General features: G+C 43.3%; 1 protein-coding gene across 1 annotated transcript in view; it reads right to left on the minus strand.

Annotated features, from left to right (window-relative positions):
• The window catches only part of DCT (dopachrome tautomerase), a 40387-nt gene extending 20281 nt beyond the window's left edge, over positions 1-20106 (minus strand). The window contains exons 1-6 of the mRNA XM_027557802.1: positions 19311-20106; positions 9510-9809; positions 7390-7490; positions 7095-7261; positions 4384-4563; positions 2658-2793 (exon numbers count right to left, since the gene is read on the minus strand). Of these exons, the coding sequence (XP_027413603.1) occupies positions 2658-2793; positions 4384-4563; positions 7095-7261; positions 7390-7490; positions 9510-9809; positions 19311-19605 (1179 nt within the window). The 5' untranslated portion in view covers positions 19606-20106. The remainder of the gene's footprint in view (positions 1-2657; positions 2794-4383; positions 4564-7094; positions 7262-7389; positions 7491-9509; positions 9810-19310) is intronic.
• Positions 20107-21210: the final 1104 nt, after the last annotated feature.

The following is a 21210-nucleotide window of genomic DNA, read 5'->3' on the forward strand; positions in this document are numbered from 1 at the left end:
GCCACTGCTGAGTTTTCCAGATTTGCTGGCATATTGAGTGCAGCACTTTCACAGCATCATCTTTCAGGATTTGAAATAGCTCACCTGGAATTCCATCACCTCCACTAGCTTTGTTTGTAGTGATGCTTTCTAAGGCCCACTTGACTTCACATTCCAGGATGTCTGGCTCTAGGTCAGTGATCACACCATCGTGATTATCTGGCTCGTGAAGATCTTTTTTGTACAGTTCTTCTGTGTATTCTTGCCATCTCTTCTTCATATCTTCTGCTTCTGTTAGGTCCCTACCATTTCTGTCCTTTATCGAGCCCATCTTTGCATGAAATGTTCCCTTGGTATCTCTAGTTTTCTTGAAGAGATCTCTAGTCTTTCCCATTCTGTTGTTTTCCTCTATTTCTTTGCATTGATCGCTGAGGAAGGCTTTCTTATCTCTTCTTGCTATTCTTTGGAAATCTGCATTCAGATGCTTATATCTTTCCTTTTCTCCTTTGCTTTTTGCTTCTCTTCTTTTCACGGCTATTTGTAAGGCCTCCCCAGACAGCCATTTTGCTTTTTTGCATTTCTTTTCCATGGGGATGGTCTTGATCCCTGTCTCATATACAATGTCACGAACCTCATTCCATAGTTCATCAGGTACTCTATCTATCAGATCTAGGCCCTTAAATCTATTTCTCACTTCCACTGTATGATCATAAGGAATTTTATTTAGGTCATACCTGAATGGTCTAGTGGTTTTCCCTACTTTCCTCAATTTAAGTCTGAATTCGGCTATAAGGAGTTCATGATCTGAGCCACAGTCAGCTCCTGGTCTTGTTTTTGCTGACTGTATAGAGCTTCTCCATCTTTGGCTGCGAAGAATATAATCAATCTGATTTCGGTGTTGACCATCTGGTGATGTCCATGTATAGAGTCTTCTCTTGTGTTGTTGGAAGAGGGTGTTTGTTATGACCAGTGCATTTCCTTGGCAAAAGTCTATTAGTCTTTGCCCTACTTCATTCCATATTCCAAGGCCAAATTTGCCTGTTACTCCAGGTGTTTCTTAACTTCCTACTTTTGCATTCCAGTCCCCTATAATGAAAAGGACATCTTTTTTGGGTGTTAGTTCTAAAAGGTCTTGTAGGTCTTCATAGAACCGTTCAACTTCAGCTTCTTCAGCGTTACTGGTTGGGGCATAGACTTGGATTACTGTGACATTGAATGGTTTGCCTTGGAAACGAACAGAGATCATTCTGTTGTTTTTGAGATTGCATCCAAGTGCTACATTTCCAACTCTTTTGTTGACCATGATGGCTACTCCATTTCTTCTGCGGGATTCCTGCCCGCAGTAGTAGATATAATGGACATCTGAGTTAAATTCACCCATTCCAGTCCATTTTAGTTTGCTGATTCCTAGAATGTCGACATTCACTCTTGCCATCTCTTGTTTGACGACTTCCAATTTGCCTTGATTCATGGACCTGACATTCCAGGTTCCTATGCAATAGTGCACTTTACAGCATTGGACCTTGCTTCTATCACCAGTCACATCCACAGCTGGGTATTCTTTTTGCTTTGGCTCCACCCCTTCATTCTTTCTGGAGTTATTTCTCCACTAATCTCCAGTAGCATATTGGGCACCTACTGACCTGGGGAGTTTCTCTTTCAGTATCCTATCATTTTGCCTTTTCATACTGTTCATGGGGTTCTCAAGGCAAGAATACTGAAGTGGTTTGCCATTCCCTCTCCAGTGGACCACATTCTGTCAGATCTCTCCACCATGACCCGCCCATCATGGGTTGCCCCACAGGCATGGCTTAGTTTCATTGAGTTAGACAAGGCTGTGGCCCTAGTGTGATTAGACTGACTAGTTTTCTGTGAGTATGGTTTCAGTGTGTCTGCCCTCTGATGCCCTCTTGCAACACCTACCGTCTTACTTGGGTTTCTCTTACCTTGGGCATGGGGTATCTCTTCATGGCTGCTCCAGCAAAGGGCAGCTGCTGATCCTTACCTTGGACGAGGGGTATCTCCTCACCGCCACCCTTCCTGACCTTCAACGTGGGATAGCTCCTCTAGGCCCTCCTGCGCCAGTGCAGCCACGGCTCCTTGGACGTGGGGTTGGTCCTCCCGGCCACCGCCCCTGGCCTCTGGCATGGGGGTGTGGGGTAGCTCCTCCCGCCTGCCGCCCCTGGCCTCCGGCTTGGGGGCATGGGGTAGTTCCTCCCGGCCGCAGCCCCTGACCTCAGACACAGGGTAGCTCCTCTCAGCCGTTTCTGCGCCGTCGCAGTCTGGCACTCTCGGCCGCTGCCTCTGACCTCAGACGTGGGGTAATTCCTCTTGGCCACCGCCCTTCGGTCATGGGGTCCTCCCGGCTCCTGCCCCTGACCTCGGATGTGGGGTAGCTCCTCTCGGCCGCCTGCGCTTAGTGCGCCGGTCACAGCTGCCCACACTCCCATCCAGGGTCATCCCAAAGCTAACCAACCATCTCTAAAGCATGGCTGAGGGGACTTCAAACACTTTCTAACCACCCGTATGGTATAGACTAAAATTAATTGACATATGCATACATCCTATTGTTCACACAGAGAATAAAACACACACCAAACCTTAATCTTGTTGAAAAGCAAATAAATCCAATACATTATCTAGAATATTTTTCATCCGGTCTGAGTCTTTGAACATACCACAAAAACAGGATCATTGGCAGCAGAATGTGGCAAAGCGCTTGTCCCATTCAGGAAGGAATGAACCAGATTATGAAAATTCATCACTTGAGAGTCCAGGGTCCCATCTGCTTTGCCAAACCCTTCCAGGGCATTCCTGAGAGAAATCAGTATTTCAGCAACTAGAGTCATGAACTGACAAAGAAAGCTCTCTTTTTGTTTCCAGCCTAGGTAATAGTCTTTTAATTTCAGATTGTGTAGGGAAATGGGACCAATGCAGGAGACATTGAGAAATGGGTTTGATTTCGGGTCAGGAAGATCCCCCAGAGAAGGAAATTGCAACCCACTCCAATATTACTTGCCTGGAAAATTCCATGGACAGAGGAGCCTGGCAGGCTACAGTCCATGGGGTCACAAAGAGTTGGACACAATTGAGCAACACAAGGGGCTCAGAGTTGAACAGTTACTGTAAGGTTTAGTCATGAAAACCATGAATCTATCTGCATTCCTTTCTGGATCTTCAAAGATGCTTGTTAAAATCGTATTTATAGGGACTTTCCTGATGGTCCAGTGGCTAAGACTTCATGCTCCCAATGCAGGGGGGCCTGGGTTCGATTCCTGATCATGGAGCTAGATCCCACATGCCAAAACTAAGACCCAGTGCAACCAAATAAACAATAAACAAATTTTTAAAAAATCTTACTTACAGCCACACATAGTGGTTTAGTCCCTAAGTCGGGTCCAACTTTTGCGACCCCATAGTCTGTAACCTGCCAGGCTCCTCTGTCCATGGGATTCTCAAGGCAAGAATACTGGAGTGCGTTGCCATTTCTGTCTCCAGGGTATCTTCCCAACCCAGGAATCAAACCCTGGTCTCCTGCCTTGAAGGCAGATTCTTTACCAACTGAGCTATAAGGGAAGCCCATAGCCATTTCTCATAATTCTTACATAATTATTTATTTATTTTTACATAATTATTTCTCATAATTCTTACAATCTTTTTAGAGGGAGAAAATTATTAGTTGGCCTTTAAATTTCAAGTATCCTAATGTTGCTGTGCTGAAATCTGAGTAGCATTTAGTCTGTGTGCATGTGCTCATTCATTCAATCGTGTCCAACTCTTTGTGACTCCATGGACTATAGTCTACAAGCTCCTCTGTCTATGGGGATTCCCCAGGCAAGAATACTGGAGTGGGTTGCCGTTTCCTTCTCCAGGGGATCTCCCCAACTCAGGGACCAAACCCAAATCTCTTGTCTATTAGACTGGCAGGCGGATTCTTTACTCCTGTAAGATCTCAGAACCAAACGTTAAGGTCTATGGCTGATATTTCATTAATGCAGAAAAAAATAAGAAAGAACACAAGAAAATATATTTTAAATACTCTATGTAATTGGTGAGGTACCGTGGTTCTGAAGACTGTACTTATATGTGTATAGAAATTAGAAATGCAAAAAGGTGGTTTTGAATAGCTGAGTTAGAAGATATAAAAACTAAGCTCTTAATTATAGTGAGGGACAGGGAAGCCTGGCGTGCTGCAGTTCATGGGGTTGAAAAGAGTCAGACACAACTAAGCAACTAAATAACAATTAATGATAGGTAACACTATGCCTTGCTATCCTCTTACAAAGCGCTTCCCTATTACTGAGCTTTGATGTCTCCCAACATCTAGCTTTCTTTCCCATTCATTACAACTACGAGCATGGAAATCTAAAAAGGACAGTAAAATATAGACATCAGAGCACCAACCTGAAACTGAGGGTAGAGTTCTGGAAGAAAGGAGGACTGTCAAACTTCTTGAGAGACAGGCAATTTTGTATGTCTTTTAAAGTTGGCAATTTTTCACTGTTTCTTCCCATTTGATTTCTTTTCAACAAACCTTCATAGGTTCCATTACACAAGGTGACTCGGCGGTTGTAGTCATTCAAGCTAAAATGTGTAAGGAGGTTAGAAATACCTGTTAGTTCATGGATAGTATCATAACTTTGAGCCCAACAAACCAATCAAGGTCATAGTTGTGGTAAAACTTTACTATAGTCACCTTACAAGGGTCAAACATGTGTGGTAAAAGAACTGCTTCCAAAAGCAATTATGGATGAAGGAGTTTTGAAAACATAGATGCATGAAATATGAATCAACACATAAATAACGAGGAAAATTACCATTCCATTGGAAAGACAGTAAGACGGCTTACTAGGCAAGACGGTGGCTCCTATCGTACATGCATTTGAATCTGGAGTAACTGAAGAGAGACCAGGGTAGACTGTTTTAACACTGAGCTAAGCCAGTTTGATCTGATAAATTCAAGCACCCAGCACACATGCGCTTCCCTGGTGGCTCAGCTGGTAAAGAATCTGCCTGCAATGTGGGAGACCTGGGTTCAGTCCCTGGGTTGGGAAGATCCCCTGGCGAAGGGAAAGGCTACCCACTCCAGTATTCTGGCCTGGAGAATTCCATGGTCTGTAGAGTCCTTGGGGTTGCAAAGAGTCAGACATGACTGAGAGACTTTGACTAAGCCAGTTTGGCAGAAGTGAAGCTAGGAAAGCATTCCAGGCAAACTGAAGACAAATGGAGGTGGTCAGAGTCAAAACAGATGATACTATATGGAGGAGAGGAATCAGGAGAAATGCCGTGTTAGAAAATGTTCTAAGGTTGGGATGGTTACTTGGCAAACATGGAGGCTGAGAAGGTGGGTCCCAACCTTTCTGGCACCAGGGACCGATTTCGGGGAAGACAATGTTTCCACAGACTGGGGTGGGGGATGGTTTCAGAATGATTCAAGCGCATTATATTTTTGTGCACTTTATTTCTATTATTATTACATCAACTCCACCTCAGACCATCAGGCATTAGATCCCAGAGGCTGGGGACCCCTGCCCGTAATATTAAATCCCACGTGCCTGCTGTGGCCTGGAATTCCACCATCAGAGCAGTATTTCATTCGGTAGAGATTAATTTTTAAAGACGTTTCTGTGTGGATTTTAATGGATGAGGGGATCTTACTGAGTGTGTGAGAATAGAATCAGCACACACAGGAAGATGAAATAGGCTGGTGCCTAAAAACTAGGCAGAAACAGCCTCTAAAAGCTGCCTTTCCCAGAGCATTCCAGTGAGATGGCCTGTGAAATTAAGGGTGTCAGGGTCAGGTAAGTTTAAGCCCCTCTTGAAAAATAAGAATACGGTTACTTAAAGGCTCTGAGACATTCTAAAACTTCTAAAGACTTTTTCAGTTCAGAATTCTCTAAATTTATCTGATCAGAAAAATCTCTTTTCACATACCACCAACTAATAGCCCACGACACTATGAGAAATGGAGCCTTCTGGAATGACTCAGAGTCACATACACAGCACTTACTACATCCCCATGGGCACTGTCTGGAAGGCTGTAGGAAAAGCTCAGGTTGGAGAAGATGGGGTCCCTGTGAGCTGGACCCCCGAAAACACACGCATGCCCAGCCTGGGGTGTGGACACAATGCTCTGTGCCATGGAGCAGTCCAAAAACACAGGACAAGGGCGTGAGCACAGCAGGGTTCAACACACGAGGGTTGTGGAGGAAACAAACAAATACAGAGAGACAGAAGAGCTGCTTGGGGAATCTGTTCCTGAGATGTGTGCTCAGAGACACATTCAAGGAATCACTGAGGACAGAATTCTTCATGAGCTACAGGCTGCTTGTGTGTATTTGAGTATTGTATTTTTTTAATAACCAACATTTGTTGGTATAACTTATGGTAGAAAAAAGTTCCTACACCAGCTGCACATGATCCAGTTTTAGTACTTTAGAGATCTGTCTCCCCACCCCGTTTTCTGTTCTCCTCAATTCCCCAGAACCCTGTGGTCCAGCCATACCAGACAGCTTCTAGAGGCTTTTCTAGCTTCATACATAATGTTCCCCCCACCGAGGACACACCACCCTCCCCCACCTGTGGTTGAGAGGTTTGTGCCTGCTGGAAGTCTCAGGATAATTATCTCTACCTCCTAAAGACTTTCCCTGATGTTCTTCTTGGCTTTGCACACACACCTATTAAAATAACTTCTCACGTTTTACTGTAATTTGTTTACCAGCCATCTACCTTTGTAAGTATAAAACGATATTCCAAAGGAAGGCTGTATTTTATCCATCCATGTATTCCCAGCACTATTAAACTGCTTAGAATGTGATCGGAGCTTAAGACATGGCTGAATACAGGAACTACTTCTCATTTTAAAACAGTGGATCTCAAAGTGATGGCCAAGCATACTCAGTGTTGTAAGTGTGATTTCCATACCTCTATTTTTTTTTTTTACTAAAGGACTCAGGATTTTAAAAAATCCTACCTTCTGCAGGAAAATAACCTTCAGAAACATGCAAACAGAATTCAACACGCATTAGAAACCGAATTGTGAAGTGACTGTCCATCTCTCAGACATGAGGAGATATGGTCTCTTGGATTTCCACAGCAGGTACCCGTGTCATTACCTATCACAGACAATCTCCCAGCTGGAGAATCGGGAGTTCTGACTAATCAGAGTCGGATCGTCTTGCCTTGCTGCCCCGAGCAGCTGGTCCGTGCACACGTCACACTCATTCCTGCCGGTGGCAAAGTTCCAGTAGGGCAAAGCGAAGGACTCATTGCCAGTAAGGCGCTAAAAGCAAAGGGCATGACCAGACATTCAATTCATGTCATCAGAAACAACAAGAAAATGAAGGAAGCAAAGACTTAGACGGGTCTTGCCCAAATACAAAGCAAAACTAAAAGAAACTTTTGACCAACCTGGAGATCCCTTTCCAGCCATAACAAGTGGTACCGGTGCCAGGTAACAAAGGCAGGTCCTTGGTGTGAGAAATCTATAGCCTTGTATGGGCGCCCTGGTCCTAAAACAATTGGGAAACATGTTAGAGGTCACAGAATATAATTTTTTAACGTGAACCTTACCTGGGATGTGCTGGAGAGCCAGTAAGTCCATGATGTTTTAGTCGGAGAACAACTGGATTTTTTTAAATTAATTAATTTTTATTACAGCAATAGTTGATTTATAATGTTTCAGGGAAAGCAAAGTGATTCAGTTTGCTGAACACGTGTGTGTGTGTGTGTGTGTGTGTGCACATGCGCACACGCATGCACATGTTCAGTCATCGACTCTTTGGGACCCCATGGACTGCAGCCCTCCAGGCTCCTCTGTCCATGAGATTCTCCAGGCAAGCAGACTGGAGTGGGTTACCATTTCCTTCTCCAGAGGATCTTCCTGACTCAGGGAATGCACCTGCGTCTCTTACACTGGCAGATTCTTTACCACTGTACCACCTGGGAAGCACATATATATTTTTTCTTATTTCTCATTGTGGTTTATTATAAGATATTGAATATAGTTCCCTGGGCTATACAATAGGATCTTATTGTTTATCTATTAATATTTTATATATAGCAGTGTGTGTCTGTTAATTCCAAATTCCTATTTTATCTCCCCATCCACCTTTCCTCTTCAACCATAAGGGAAAACAGCTGTTTTTGTCATTTATTCCTCTGAAAACAACAACCACAACAAAACAATCTCAGAGGCAAATAGCACTTTCAGGATAAATTCTCCTTCATCTTTCAAAAGTCTGATGGTCAGCAGAGATTTGGAGAAACTCAGGTCATCTTAAGAGCTCCTGTTATAAATTTAATTTAGAAGCAGTGCTTCAGGAAGATAAAATAAGAGTATCCCAAAGAACAGATCATTAAGATCTAAATGAAATATATTTTTAAAGACTTTTTCTAACCTATTCCTTACAAATGCCTGCATTTATAGGGAGGGATTAATGAATAACAAAGCAACTTCAACTACACTTAGTCTGAATTCAGCATTTGGAACCAAAAGGAACTTTCACGGGTTTTGCCTCAGCCATCAATCAGTTACAACTATTAGCTGACAAGCATGGTTGCCGAGACCAGAAGAGAGGAAAAATACATTCAAACCAATTTGGCTGGCCTCTGGAACTGCCAATTTTAGTGAAAAGCTCTGGGCGATTTAATGACCTCCTTACTGCCTTTCCAATCCTTCTTCTCTGTCTCATAACAGCTTTTGATGGTTATGTAGAAACTTGAGCTAACTTTAGTTCTTTTTCAAAGTCCCCATAATAACTTCAGAGAGATGAACAGACATGAATATAAATTTAATTCCTAGATGCGACCAGAAACTATAGTTTTCTTTTCCTCTTGAGAGACTACCCTCTCATAAAGCAGAAATTCTTCAGAGTGATGACAAGAAAACTATAAAGGTTTATAGCCAGAAGAGCCTCCGTATTTATCGATACAGAAAGACAGATGCTTACCTGTGAGGCAAGTTTTAAAAAGACCCACACTGAGGGGGGAAACTGCTGTCGCTGCTGTTGGCTAGGCAGCCCTTTGTAAATGTTTTAATGCAGAACAAAGTTTAAAGTTCTCAAAACAAAATGAGGAGGGGAAATGAGCAATAAACACAAGGGCTGTGCTGTGCTCAGTCGCATCTGACTCTGTGACACTATGGACTGTAAGCCGCCAGGCTCCTCTGTCCATGGGATTCTCCAGGCAAGAATACTGGAGTGGGTTGCCATCCTCTCCCCAGAGGATCTTCCCAATCCAGGGATGGAACCCAAGTCCCCTACATTGCAGGCGGATTCTTTACTGCTGAGCCACCAGGGAAGCCCAAACACAAGGACAGATTCCAAATGAGAATCTTACTATTCAAAGAAAGCTGTCTTCACTCACCCTAACCCCAACGAGGAGCCTCAAAAGTGAGGATAATTGCAAATGGAGCATGATTTCAGAACGCCTGAGTCTCCTGAGGCTCCTGCACTGGCAGGCAGATTCTTTACCACCGAACCACCTAGGACGCCCCTAGGATACCTTAAGGTAAAGCGGGGAAAGCTCACCTAATAATGTATCTCTGACGGAATAATAATGGAGCCACACAAAGAAATCATAAATGCTGCAGTTGGCGATCTGTGGTTGGGTCCCATTGGGCCCCAGGAGGCCCAGCCAGTGTTGCGTGGTGATCACGTAGTCGGGGTGCAGAGTGTACTTTGCGAGGTCTAAGGCGTCCAAGAATTGCTCCCTCTCTTGAGGGGTCAAGGAATGGACATCTCGCCGGACAACCAATGGTTTCTTCTGATCGCATTTGGGTCCGGTCCAGCCAAACCTGCAGTTTCCACAGTTATAGCCGGCGAAGTTTCCTAGTGCATTTGAGAAATTAAGGGAAAGATGGAAGAAGAAGTCAGCTTACATAGCTTGGAAGGAATTTCTGGAGTAGAACGGAAGAGAAGGTCAGTTGCCTTTCCTTGCACTCTGCTTGAAATGTTTGTCTCTCCAAGGGGACTGAACACCAGAGAGTTTCTAGAAATATTCCCAGCAAAGAAACAGGACATGAAACAAATTCCGTGGTGTTACGAGCTGAATTGAATCCCCACCAAATTCATATGCTGAAGTCCTAACTCCTAGCATTTTGGTGGCTATTTTTGGAGATAGGGTCTTTTTAAAAATAAGTTAGAATGAAGGCACTGTGGTGGGGCAGGGAGGGGGTTGTGGTTGATCCAACATGACTGGTGTCCTCATAAGAAAAGGAAATTTGGACTCAGAGAGGGGTGTCAGGACACAACAAGCCAAGACAGACCTCAAGACACACACCCTGCTAACACCTTGATCTGGGATGTCAGGCCTCCAGAACTGTGAGAGAATGAGTTTCTGTGTGAGCCACCCAGTCTGTGGTCCTTTGTTATGGAAGCCCTGGGAGACTAAGACAAGTGCTGCCATCCGTTCCACTCATGGATCATGTCAGGTATCCCTTCCTGGGGCGGAGCTGCAGCCCCAAATGTCATCACTGCTGGGTCCCTCTGCCCTGAAGCACATGCAGAAGGTTATTGATCTACAGAAGGAAGAGAATATACACCAACCTAACGGGGGAATGAAAATAAATAAACTGATTTCCAGGAATTTAGGTGAAATCCAACATTTAAAAAGCTGGTTTATGTTACAAAGGAGACAGAGTTAAGACAAAGTCAATGGAGGCTGGCAGGTCATAAAGGTGAATTAGTGGCCCTAGTGTCAGAAAGTGCAAATCACTGCAGGGTTGCCCGTCTCTGCACAAACTCCTCTTCCATTTTATCATCTCAGGGACCGAGTACTAGTCATACCAAGCTCCGGGCCTTTTTCTGTTTAGCCTTTTTCAATTTCTAAAATTGAAATTATTTTAGGTTGACTTTTCCCTGTTTAGCCTTGATTATTTTATTGTATTTGGGCTTCCGTGGTGGCTCAGACAGGAAAGAATCTGCCTGCAATGCCGGAGACCACAGTTCAATCCCTGGGTCGGGAAGATCCCCTGGAGAAGGGAATGGCTACCCACTCCAGTATTCTTGCCTGGAGAATCCCCATGGACAGAGGAGCCTGGTGGGCTACAGTCCATGAGGCCACAAAGAGTCAGACATGACTAAGTGACTACACTTTGACTTTCACTTTCATTGCATTTGGTATGACCAGCACCTCATTCCTTAGGTAGTGATAAGTTAGAGAATAAACACTTAAATACTGTTTGTGTGTTGAAACAAAAGAGGGCAATAACTTATCTCCTAGGGGTTGTAGGAAACATTTAATATATCAGCTCCCTGTCTTCTCCTCCTCTTCCTCCCAGATCTTTTTACTTGCTCTTCCTTCTGTTTTGAACACTTTTCCCTCACAGTCTTCCTACCTTCCTCTTCACCTGGTTTGCCTAGTCCTCCTTTAAGCTGCACCATAGGCTCTCTACAAGGTCATTCCTGATCCCACACTTAGGGTCAGATGACCCCCAAGCTGTGTTCCCAGGACACCTCCTATTTCTTTTTTCATTGAATTAATGGTGGCAATTGTAGACATCTACTGGCTCAGCTACAGGCACCTAGAAGGCAATTATCCTGCTGCCTAGGCCTGTGCTGGGCCTTGGATGAATGAATCTTCATTTAATAAATGAAAGGAGCAAAAAGCCAAATCATCACAAAGGATGCTTTAAATATCTTGCAATTTTATTTGCCATTTATACGTCAATAAAGTTGAAATTTAACATTTTTAAGTTAAAAAAGGGATATAAAAAGCATGTAACAGAAGGATTCAATAATTCTCAATTTTCTTCTTCCTGTCCTTGTGAATCAGAAGGAAAAGCAGGCCCTGCAAGTAATTTTGATAATCAGCAAGTACCAAAATAGATGTAAGTAAAACATACCATGACCCTAAAGAGAAGGTTAGGGACTTCCCTGTGGCCCAGAACCCTCCTTGCTATTCAGGGGACACAGGTCCAATCCCTATTTGGGGAACTAGGATCCCACATGCTGAGGAGCAACTAAGCCCATGTAGCGTAACTAGAGAGTCCGTGCTGCCACAAAGAAAGATCCCACATGACACAGCGAAGAGTCACAACGAAGACCCAACACAGCCAAATAAATAAATAAAAATATAAAAAAGAGGGTTATTTGGATCTCTAAAGGAAAAGAAAATTTTCCAACAGCATGAAAACAAAATGAGCATGAGTCCTGTATAAAGAAAATACAGTCTGCTGTTTTTCGATGATTAAAAGAAATGTCCTTAAAAATACCATAAGTAGGAAGAATTTGAGAGGGGGCAGTCCTATGCTGTTTGTAATATACAAAATATTTTACCTACCCTGTGTGTGTGTCCGTGCTAAGTCGCTTCCGTTATGTTCGACTCTTTGCGACTCTATGGACTGTAGCCCACCAGGCTCCTCTGTCCATGGGATTCTTCAGGCAAGAATATTGGAGTGGGTTGCCATGCCCTCCGCCAGGGGATCTTCCCAACCCAGGTATAGAACCCACAGTTCTTATGTCTCCTGCATTGGCAGGCAGGTCCTTTAACACTGGCGCCACCTGGGAAGCCCCTTAACTACCCTTGCTGCTGCTGCTGCTGCTGCTGCTGCTAAGTCGCTTCAGTTGTGTCTAACTCTGTGTGACCCCATAGACAGCAGCTCACCAGGCTCCCCCATCCCTGGGATTCTCCAGGCAAGAACACTGGAGTGGGTTGCCATTTCCTTCTCCAATGCATGAAAGTGAAAAGTTAAAGTGAAGTTGCTCAGTCGAGTCCGACTCCTAGCGACCCCATGGACTGCAGCCTACCAGGCTCCTCCATCCATGGGATTTGCCGGGCAAGAGTACTAGAGTGGGTTGCCATTGCCTTCTACTTAGCTTTATTTGCATTTTCCTGTTTCAACACCAAATGAAAAAATAAGTTTAAAGTAATAGTTAAAAGGAAAAATTCTATTAGTCCCAAGACTGAAAATCAAGTTTTTGAACAGTTTACATTAAACATTAAAATTATGTTGATCACTCAGGTGAAGCTGTTAAATATAAATTATTTAATCAATACTTATTCAATGGCTACTACAGTATCAGATGTTATGCAAGGTACTTCAGTCTTCATGGAGCTTGGAGTCTATCTATTTTCCCTTGGGGTGCCTACTATAATTGAATCATATCTATTTTTAAAACATCTTGATTGAAATACATCCCTCCACTTCCACAGTTTCTTTTTTTTTTTTTTTTGCAGCGCTCTGCCCTGACTTACCCCTCTCCAAGCTGGTAGAGAAACAAAATTCCACCCCACAGTTTCTAATGGAACAGAGTGCACTTCCCAGGTGGTGCCAGGGGTAAAAACTTGCCTGCCAATGCAAGAGACATAAGAGATGCAGGTTTCATCCCTGGGTTGGGAAGATCCCCTGGAGGAGGGCATGGCAACCCACTCCAGTATTCTTGCCTGGAGAATCCCCATGGACAGAGGAGCCTAGAAGACTATCATCCATGGGGTCGCAAAGAGTTGGACACGACTGAAGTGACTCAGCAGCAGCATAGGAGCAGAGTATTTTTTGAGAAGTGATTGAACAAAATGCATGTGAAGAATACTAAATACCCAAACTTCCAGTTGTTTCCCCAAGGCCAGATGATCAGAGGTGAACATGTAGTTACAACTCCACAACAGGAGAGCAATTGCTTCCTTCTGCTGCTGCTGCTGCTGCTAAGTCGCTTCAGTCGTGTCCGACTCTGTGCGACCCAATAGACGGCAGCCCTCCAGGCTCCTCCATCCATGGGATTTTCCAGGCAAGAGTACTGGAGTGGGGTGCCATTGCCTTCTCCTGCTTCCTTCTAAATGCTAAGAAATAGCATGCACAAATTTTGAAATAATAAATTCAATACACTTTTAGATTTGGAATGAAATTTGTCTTTGAATTTTGGTGTCTCATTATTCAAACTGAGTAATTCATGACCTAGGCCATGAGTTTTAAGATCTCTACATTTTCTCTACTAATATTCTTTTTGGTTGCTAGAAACAAAATTACCAATAACCATCTCCCTCGTTCATTGACTCAAAAAAAGTTTTTAGCACTTATTACCTAAAGAAATGTCAAAATTAAACATGCCCTTCTCTGCACACCCACATATTTATGTACATCCATATAACTGCCACACTTAATTACTATGGACTTGACCTCTCAAAACCTGTCCTATTGGAATAAAGGGTTCTTACAGAAAGCAGTCATGGTAACATAGAGCAGTACTGGTACATAGTACGTTCTATATGAAGCGTTACCATTACTGGATCAAATCTCATAGTCTTTAAGTATTTGTTTTCATACCTGTCTTACTCAACTAGCACATTTGGACATATCAAAAATCGTGTTGGGGTTTTCCCCTTAGTATCTGAAGGACCTAACATAATTGGTGCTAAATAAACATTGGTTAGGTGGTTGATGAAGGAGTCATGAATGACTGAATAAAAGGCATTAAGTGCTAGAGGATATAAATATAAATCAGGCTCGGTGCCTTCATCTAGTGGTGAGGAACATGAGTGCGATGAAATATCAACACCAGCCTAACTATGGGAAAAGTGAAAACAAGAATTAACTGAGCACCATGGATGACAGAAGATGAAATGACTCATTCTGACTCAGAAGATCAGAGATGGTTCACAACTGTGTTGAACAAAGCCATCTCCTCTCACAAAGCCAAAGTTGCCCACGAAAAGCAGTGCAGAAATGCTAATAAGAAAGCGTTGGTGTGGATTTGAGCTCACCTATTACCTAGAAATGTATTTGACTTTTTAAAAATCCCTTTCCCAGCATGTCTCAGAGACAACATGCCCCACAGCTCTGCAGTCAGCTCTCTTTCATATTTGTGCTTCTAAACCTGGTCTAAAGAATTCGTTAAAATATCGAAGACAACTGAAAAATGCAGTAACATAAAACCTTACCACACAAAATGTTTATTTCTTTAACTTAAATTTCCTAGCAGTCCCTTACATTAATTTAATGAGTTGAGTTTCTCCATTAATCCACCAATAGCAACAGTTTTTTTTTTTTTTTAAAGGAGACCCTTTAGGAAGGATTGCATTATCTCACTGGGGAATGGAGAGAGAAAAAGTAAAAGGTCCCTAGATATCAGTCTATCTGTTATTTAGTATGTCCTTGAGCAAAAATGAAATTTAAAAAGACAAAGTCTTATACATACTTAGGACCAGGATAAAAATGGAAAGAGAATGAGAGCAACAAAACAGTGCACGTTCCCACATGAACCACATCAGCTCAACCTCCAAAGGCTATTAGACTAAATAAGTTTAAAGACCACCGATTAGTGAATTTACAAGGAGCTCTAAATAGCCTATTCCTTTTAATTAGAGATTCTATTATATTAATAACAATACTTTACACTCACATGAGGCCTTTCATCTACAGAGCTCAAAAGGATTTTACAAGTGTGGTTTCATCATTATCCCCATTTTAGAGATTGGAAGATGGAGGCACTTAGGTGTACGACAAGAAGTTCTCAGACAATTGTTCATAAACCATGTGGTGCACGCTTTTCAAAAGTCCAAAGACACAGCTGCAACTGGTCTTTTCTCAGGAATGCCAATTGGCAGGTGAGATTTGGAAGGTGAATCGCTGATGCCAAGATCTCCTGAAATTAAGCTCTTCTTGAAAATTAAGTTCAATAATTTTTCAGTTTGAAATTATCCCCACAGAGAATACAAAAGTTCTCTCTAGAGAATTTGAGTACATAATTTAGGGGTTTTTTTCCCATCAGAGCTTGCATTTATTTATTTTTATTGAGCTAAAATCCTTTACCAACTTCAAGATCGTGGAGACTATGGGTGGTTTATTTTTATTTTTATTTTATTGTGCTAAGAATACTTTACATGAGATCTACCCTCTTAACACACGTTTAATTGTTTAAAACATTACTGTTGACTCTAGGTACAGTGTTGTACAGAACTCTAGATCTTATTCGTCTTGATTAACTGAAACTTTATGGCCTCTGATTACTAAATCTTTATTTCCCCTCCCTCCCAGCTCCTGGTAACTACCATTCTGTTCTTTGATTATATGAATTTGATTATTTCAGATTCCTCACGTACATAGAATTATCCAGTATTTGTCTTTCTGTGGCTGACTTATCTTCTTAGCACAATGTCCTCAAGGTTCATTCATGTTGTTGCATACTGCCGAATTTCCTTCTTTTCTAGGGCTGAATAGCATTAAATTGCAAATACATACCATCTGACTAGGATGCAAAGAAATTGGAACCCTTGCACACTACTGATGGAAACGTAAAATGATGCAGCTGCTGTGGAAAATAGTATGAAGGTTCTTCAAAAGATTAAAAACAAAACTACTATACAATCCAGCAATCCAATTTCTAAGTATTTATCCAAAAGAACATAAATCAGGATCTCACAAAGATATTGAGATTCCCATGTTCATTTCAGCATTATTCCCAATGACCAAGATGAAGAAACAATCTCAATGTCCATTAAAGATGAATGGTGTGTTTATCTTTCCACGGAATTAACAAAATTCCAAGGTCATCAACAGTCTTGTTGCTAATCTACATTTCATTAATAAATTTGAGATGACACTAGAAGAATCTACTTGCCAAAGAATTTTGAGGTTATGGCGGTGGGGGGGTGGTACTTTGGGCACTGAAGATCAAGTTTAACTTCTGAAGACTGCCTCCTAAATCATGAAGAAATTAGCCTGAGAAAGCAAGCAATTCACTCTTTAGGGAGAATAAACTTAAAAACATGTGTCTTGCTTTGGGGCATATGACACATCACAGTGATTATTGGATATACGAAATACCTGTCCAGCCCAATCACTAAGGACTTAGTCTCTTGTCCTGAGGCTCAAAGAAAAAGACAATCTAGCCAACCTAAGTGGAGTCAATTGAAAGCTGGGATGAAAAGAGCTATGGTCCTGAATGAGTCTGCTGCTGCTGCCGCCGCTGCTAAGTCACTTCAGTCGAGTCCGACTCTGTGCAACCCCATAGACGGCAGACATCTAGACAGATCAGATCCTGGAGGAGGGAGACAAGGGGTTCTAAGAGACAGTCCTGGTCTTGACAATGGCTGGAGATGGAGACCATACACCCTGCTTCCTTTGATTGGTCTACAGATACGCGATGTCCTTCTGTACTTACAGGTCAGGCCCTGTTTCTGGCCCATTGCCTTCTTAGGTATGTTTACCTAAGAAGCTCAGGTGGCGCAGTGGTAAAGAATCCGCCTGTCAATGCAGGAGACACAGGAGACACGGGTTCAATCCCTGGGTCAAGAAGATCCCCTGAAGTAGGAAATGGCAACCCACTCCAGTATTCTTGCCTGGAAAATTCCATGGACAGAGGAGCCTGGTGGCTCCTACAGTCCATGGGGTAGCAAAGAGTTGGACACAAATGAGCAATTGAACACACATATCCTCCTGAGAACATTTTGAAAGTAGGTCACTGTGACCCTAAGTTACTGCCAGTTCTAGAGGGAATATTTGTAAGTACTCCCTCAGGACAGGGAGACTGCAATTATCTCTTCTATTCTACCATCCCTGATTTCTACCATCTCACTTAAATTAAAAAAACTTCCTTGTCAGATCAGAAAGATAGAATAGATAGTGACGTGGGTGCATGTGCTCAGTTGCTCAGTTCTAACCGACCCTTTGGGACTCCATGGACTGTAGCCTACCAGGCTCCTCTGTCTATGGTTTTCCCAGGCAAGAATACTGGAGTGGGTTGCCATTTCCTTCCCCAGGGGATCTTCCTGACCCAGGAATTAAACCTGGGCCTCCTGCATTGGCAGGTGGATTCTTCACCACTGTACCACCTGGGAAGCCCAGGTATGGGTAGCAATAAGGAGAGTTAACAGTTATACCTGAGTTCCTAATGTCTTCTGCTGCCTGGATTCCATGAAATGGAGATTCCCAAAGTTTCTAATTTTTGGCACTCTATCATTGACTGACCTGGAAATAAGCTTTCTAGAAGAATTTTTGAGTCACCAACAAAGAAGTCACTGTGTAGTGTGGTTTCCAATCCCACAAGTAATATGAAACCTGCTGCATCTCATTAGATTGAAAAACCATGAGAATCTATGAGATAATGTCTACAGAAGCAAGTGGTCAATTAGATCAGAAAAAAATGAATAGTATACATTCAACATGCTATTACAGACATTGTCACAATTAATACCCCAAGACAAAACTAACAAATCCTTTGAATTACAGAATTAACAATATGACTACAAAATAATGATTATAAAGCCAGAATTTTTCCTTTTCCATTATGTTTTATTATACAATATTGAAAATAGTTCCCTGTGCTATACAAAGGGCCTTGCTTATCCATTCTATATAAAATAGCTTCAGAATTTTCAGTTAGAAATCTGATCTCATTCTTACATCAACATCACAGCCTTTTGTTTACCTTTTTATGTCCTTACATAGCTCAATTATCTATATTCTCCTATGTTCTAGCATCATAAAATATCAATAAAAACATAATTAGAAAAGAAAACCTCTTAGGCAGCTGGACACTGTGGAACAGTTTCCAAGGGCTTTGCTAAAGTTACTGCTTATGTTTTTGTGTGTGTGTTTCACATGCCCTGCCAGCCTTTGAGTGTTTATCACTGCTGTGCATGTTTGCTGAACACTGGAGGGGAGCCTCACTAAAAAGGATTTGAGAAGGCTCAGAAGAGCGGGAGGAGTAAGAAGTGCACAGAGATTTCAAAAAAAACAGGTAATAAGAGAGACCAAGGTCTGAAAGAGGGATACCGCATAAATTCTGAAATGCTCACATCACACCCAGACAGGAGTGAAAAAAGCCATTGTTATCTAAAAACCACCCTCCCTTCTTCAGCTCTGTCCGTCCATCTCCCCAAGGATGGCAAAGTTACAAGCCAGTCATAACCTTCACGAGCAAGATATATCCTGCTTAAGACCTGTTCAGATCGTCAGAAATGCTGAGACTCGAACTTCAAAACACCTACCCCGCGACGTCTGTCTTACCGATGCCAAGAATCACCCACCCTCCCTCTTCAACAAGTGCAAACCCATCTCAGAAGGAGAGGACACTGAATCCATCTTGAAAGGACTTGCTCTGAGTTTCAAAGCTGACTCTGGGACTCTTTAGCTTCCCTCGCCAAAAGACAAGCCCATGGTGTGCTGGCACGCGTTCATAGAACCAGAGTGGCCCACAGAATATTTATTTAGTTCTCATAACTAGATCTACTAAAAGGTGTGCAGAATATATCCAGACATCAGCCTTACTCAATGCCAATGGACCAACTTGGTTTGCCTTTCAAAGCCTAGGCGGAGCATCTCTGCCTTGGAATGGGTTCCTCCCTCAGCCCCACCCAGCTGGGCGCATGCGCACATCCGCCTGCCTGCTCACCTGTGCACCTGCAGGTCCGGTCGAAGAACTTCCGGGGCCATCGCTCTCGGTCGTCCTGGTTGCGCAGGACGTAGGGACCGCTCCAGGGCCTGGTGTCGGTCTGCACCTCCGCGCACTGGCCCCGGCCCTCCCGGGAGCCGCAGACGTTGGCGGGGTCGGCGCCCAGCGGCGGGCAGCATTCCTTGGCCTGCAGGCTGCCCACCGTCATGCAGACCCTGGGGAACTGCGCCCGGGCCCCCGACGGGAACGCACAACCCAGACAGCCGAGCAGAAGCCCCCACCCAAGGGGGCTCATGGCTTTAGAACCGGGAGAACTCTCTCTCTCGCCTTCCACTCCTTGCTTCTCTCCAGCTTTCTCCTGGTCTTCCTTCCACTCTTGGGCTCTTGAGCATTCACCCGCTTTTTTATTTGGGGGAAATTTACGTTTTAGGGGGTATATTTTGGATCTGCCTTCTATTGCTCTCCTCTTGAAAAAAAGACCCACAAAAATTACAGAACCCACATGTGTGCTCGTGTGTACATGCACACACACAGACGACTTTATGTGATGCAAACCGCTAAAACAAATTTCATTGCATCAGAAGCTCCTCTAACAGCCAGATTAATGAGAGGAGCGCTTCTCTCCGCCTTCCCCGGTTAAAACAGGCTTTGTCTAATTGAGTTAATTGACGGAGCGCTCCAGTCATACTACTTATTATACTGGTATTTCTGAACCCCCTCCTTCCCTCCTTAGTCCATGACTTTAATTGCCTTGAACTCAGTTCAAAAGCCAAATGCCGTTCTGCCTTTATTCTGTCTGGCTTGCCAAATCACGGGGCCTGGTGGGGTTTGTGTAAGGGCTGGGAGAAGCCGTCATTAGCGGGATTAGTATTAGACAAATCCCCATCGTTAGCACATGACCCAGAGTGCACAATGAAGTAGATAAAATTTCTGGCTTTGTTTCAAGAGGCAAAACCATCTTCATTATCTGGGCTCATGTGTTCTGGCCAAGCTTGTGACCTCAGACTTCCTAGGGAGTCAATAGATGCAGTGAGCTTGTCATCAAAAGCCCTTCAGAGATCAACCCCACTGCTAACAGCCGTTCACTCCTGACTGCTCCCTGACGTGCTTCCAAAGACCACTACAGGCTGTCACACAACTTCACAAATAAAGAAACACTTATTGAGGGCTGACGTACAAGGAATTGCTTTGTTTCACAATTCACAATGAGGGATCCTCTTCTCTGCAAATAATAAGTCCTATTCTATTCAGGGCTTCCAAGGTGGTGCTGGTAGTAAAGAACCGCTCAGTAATGCAAGAGACTTGAGAAGTGGGCTCGATCCCTGGATTGGGAAGATCCCCTGGAGAAGGAATTGGCAACCCACTTCAGTATTCTTGCCTAGAGAACCCCGTGGACAGAAGAGACTAGTGGGCTACAGTCCATGGGGTCACAAAGGGTTGGACTTAGCACCCATTCTATTCAGCACATCTCCGCAGCAGGTTTTTCTTCTTAAATACATAAAGTACCAGGTCACACATGCTTCTTGGAAGGAAAGCTATGACAAACCTAGACAGCATACTAAAAAGCAGAGACATTACTTTGCCAACAAAAGTCCATATAGTCAAAGCTTTGGTTTTTCCAGCAGTAGTGTTCAGAGGATGTGAGATAGACTATATATAAGGAAGGCTGGATGCCAAAGAATTGATGCTTTCCAATTGAGATGCTAGAGAAGACTTCTGAGCATCCCTTGGACTGAAAATAGATATAAAACCAGTCAATCCTAAAGGAAATCAACCCTGAATATTCACTGGAAGTTCAGTTCAGTCTCTCAGTCATGTATGACTCTTTGCAACCCCTAGGACTGCAGCACACCAGGTTTTCTTATTCATTACCAACTCCCAGAGCCTGCTCAAACTCATG

This window comes from Bos indicus x Bos taurus, chromosome 12 (genome assembly GCF_003369695.1).
Source record: "Bos indicus x Bos taurus breed Angus x Brahman F1 hybrid chromosome 12, Bos_hybrid_MaternalHap_v2.0, whole genome shotgun sequence".
Taxonomy (NCBI): domain Eukaryota; kingdom Metazoa; phylum Chordata; class Mammalia; order Artiodactyla; family Bovidae; genus Bos; species Bos indicus x Bos taurus.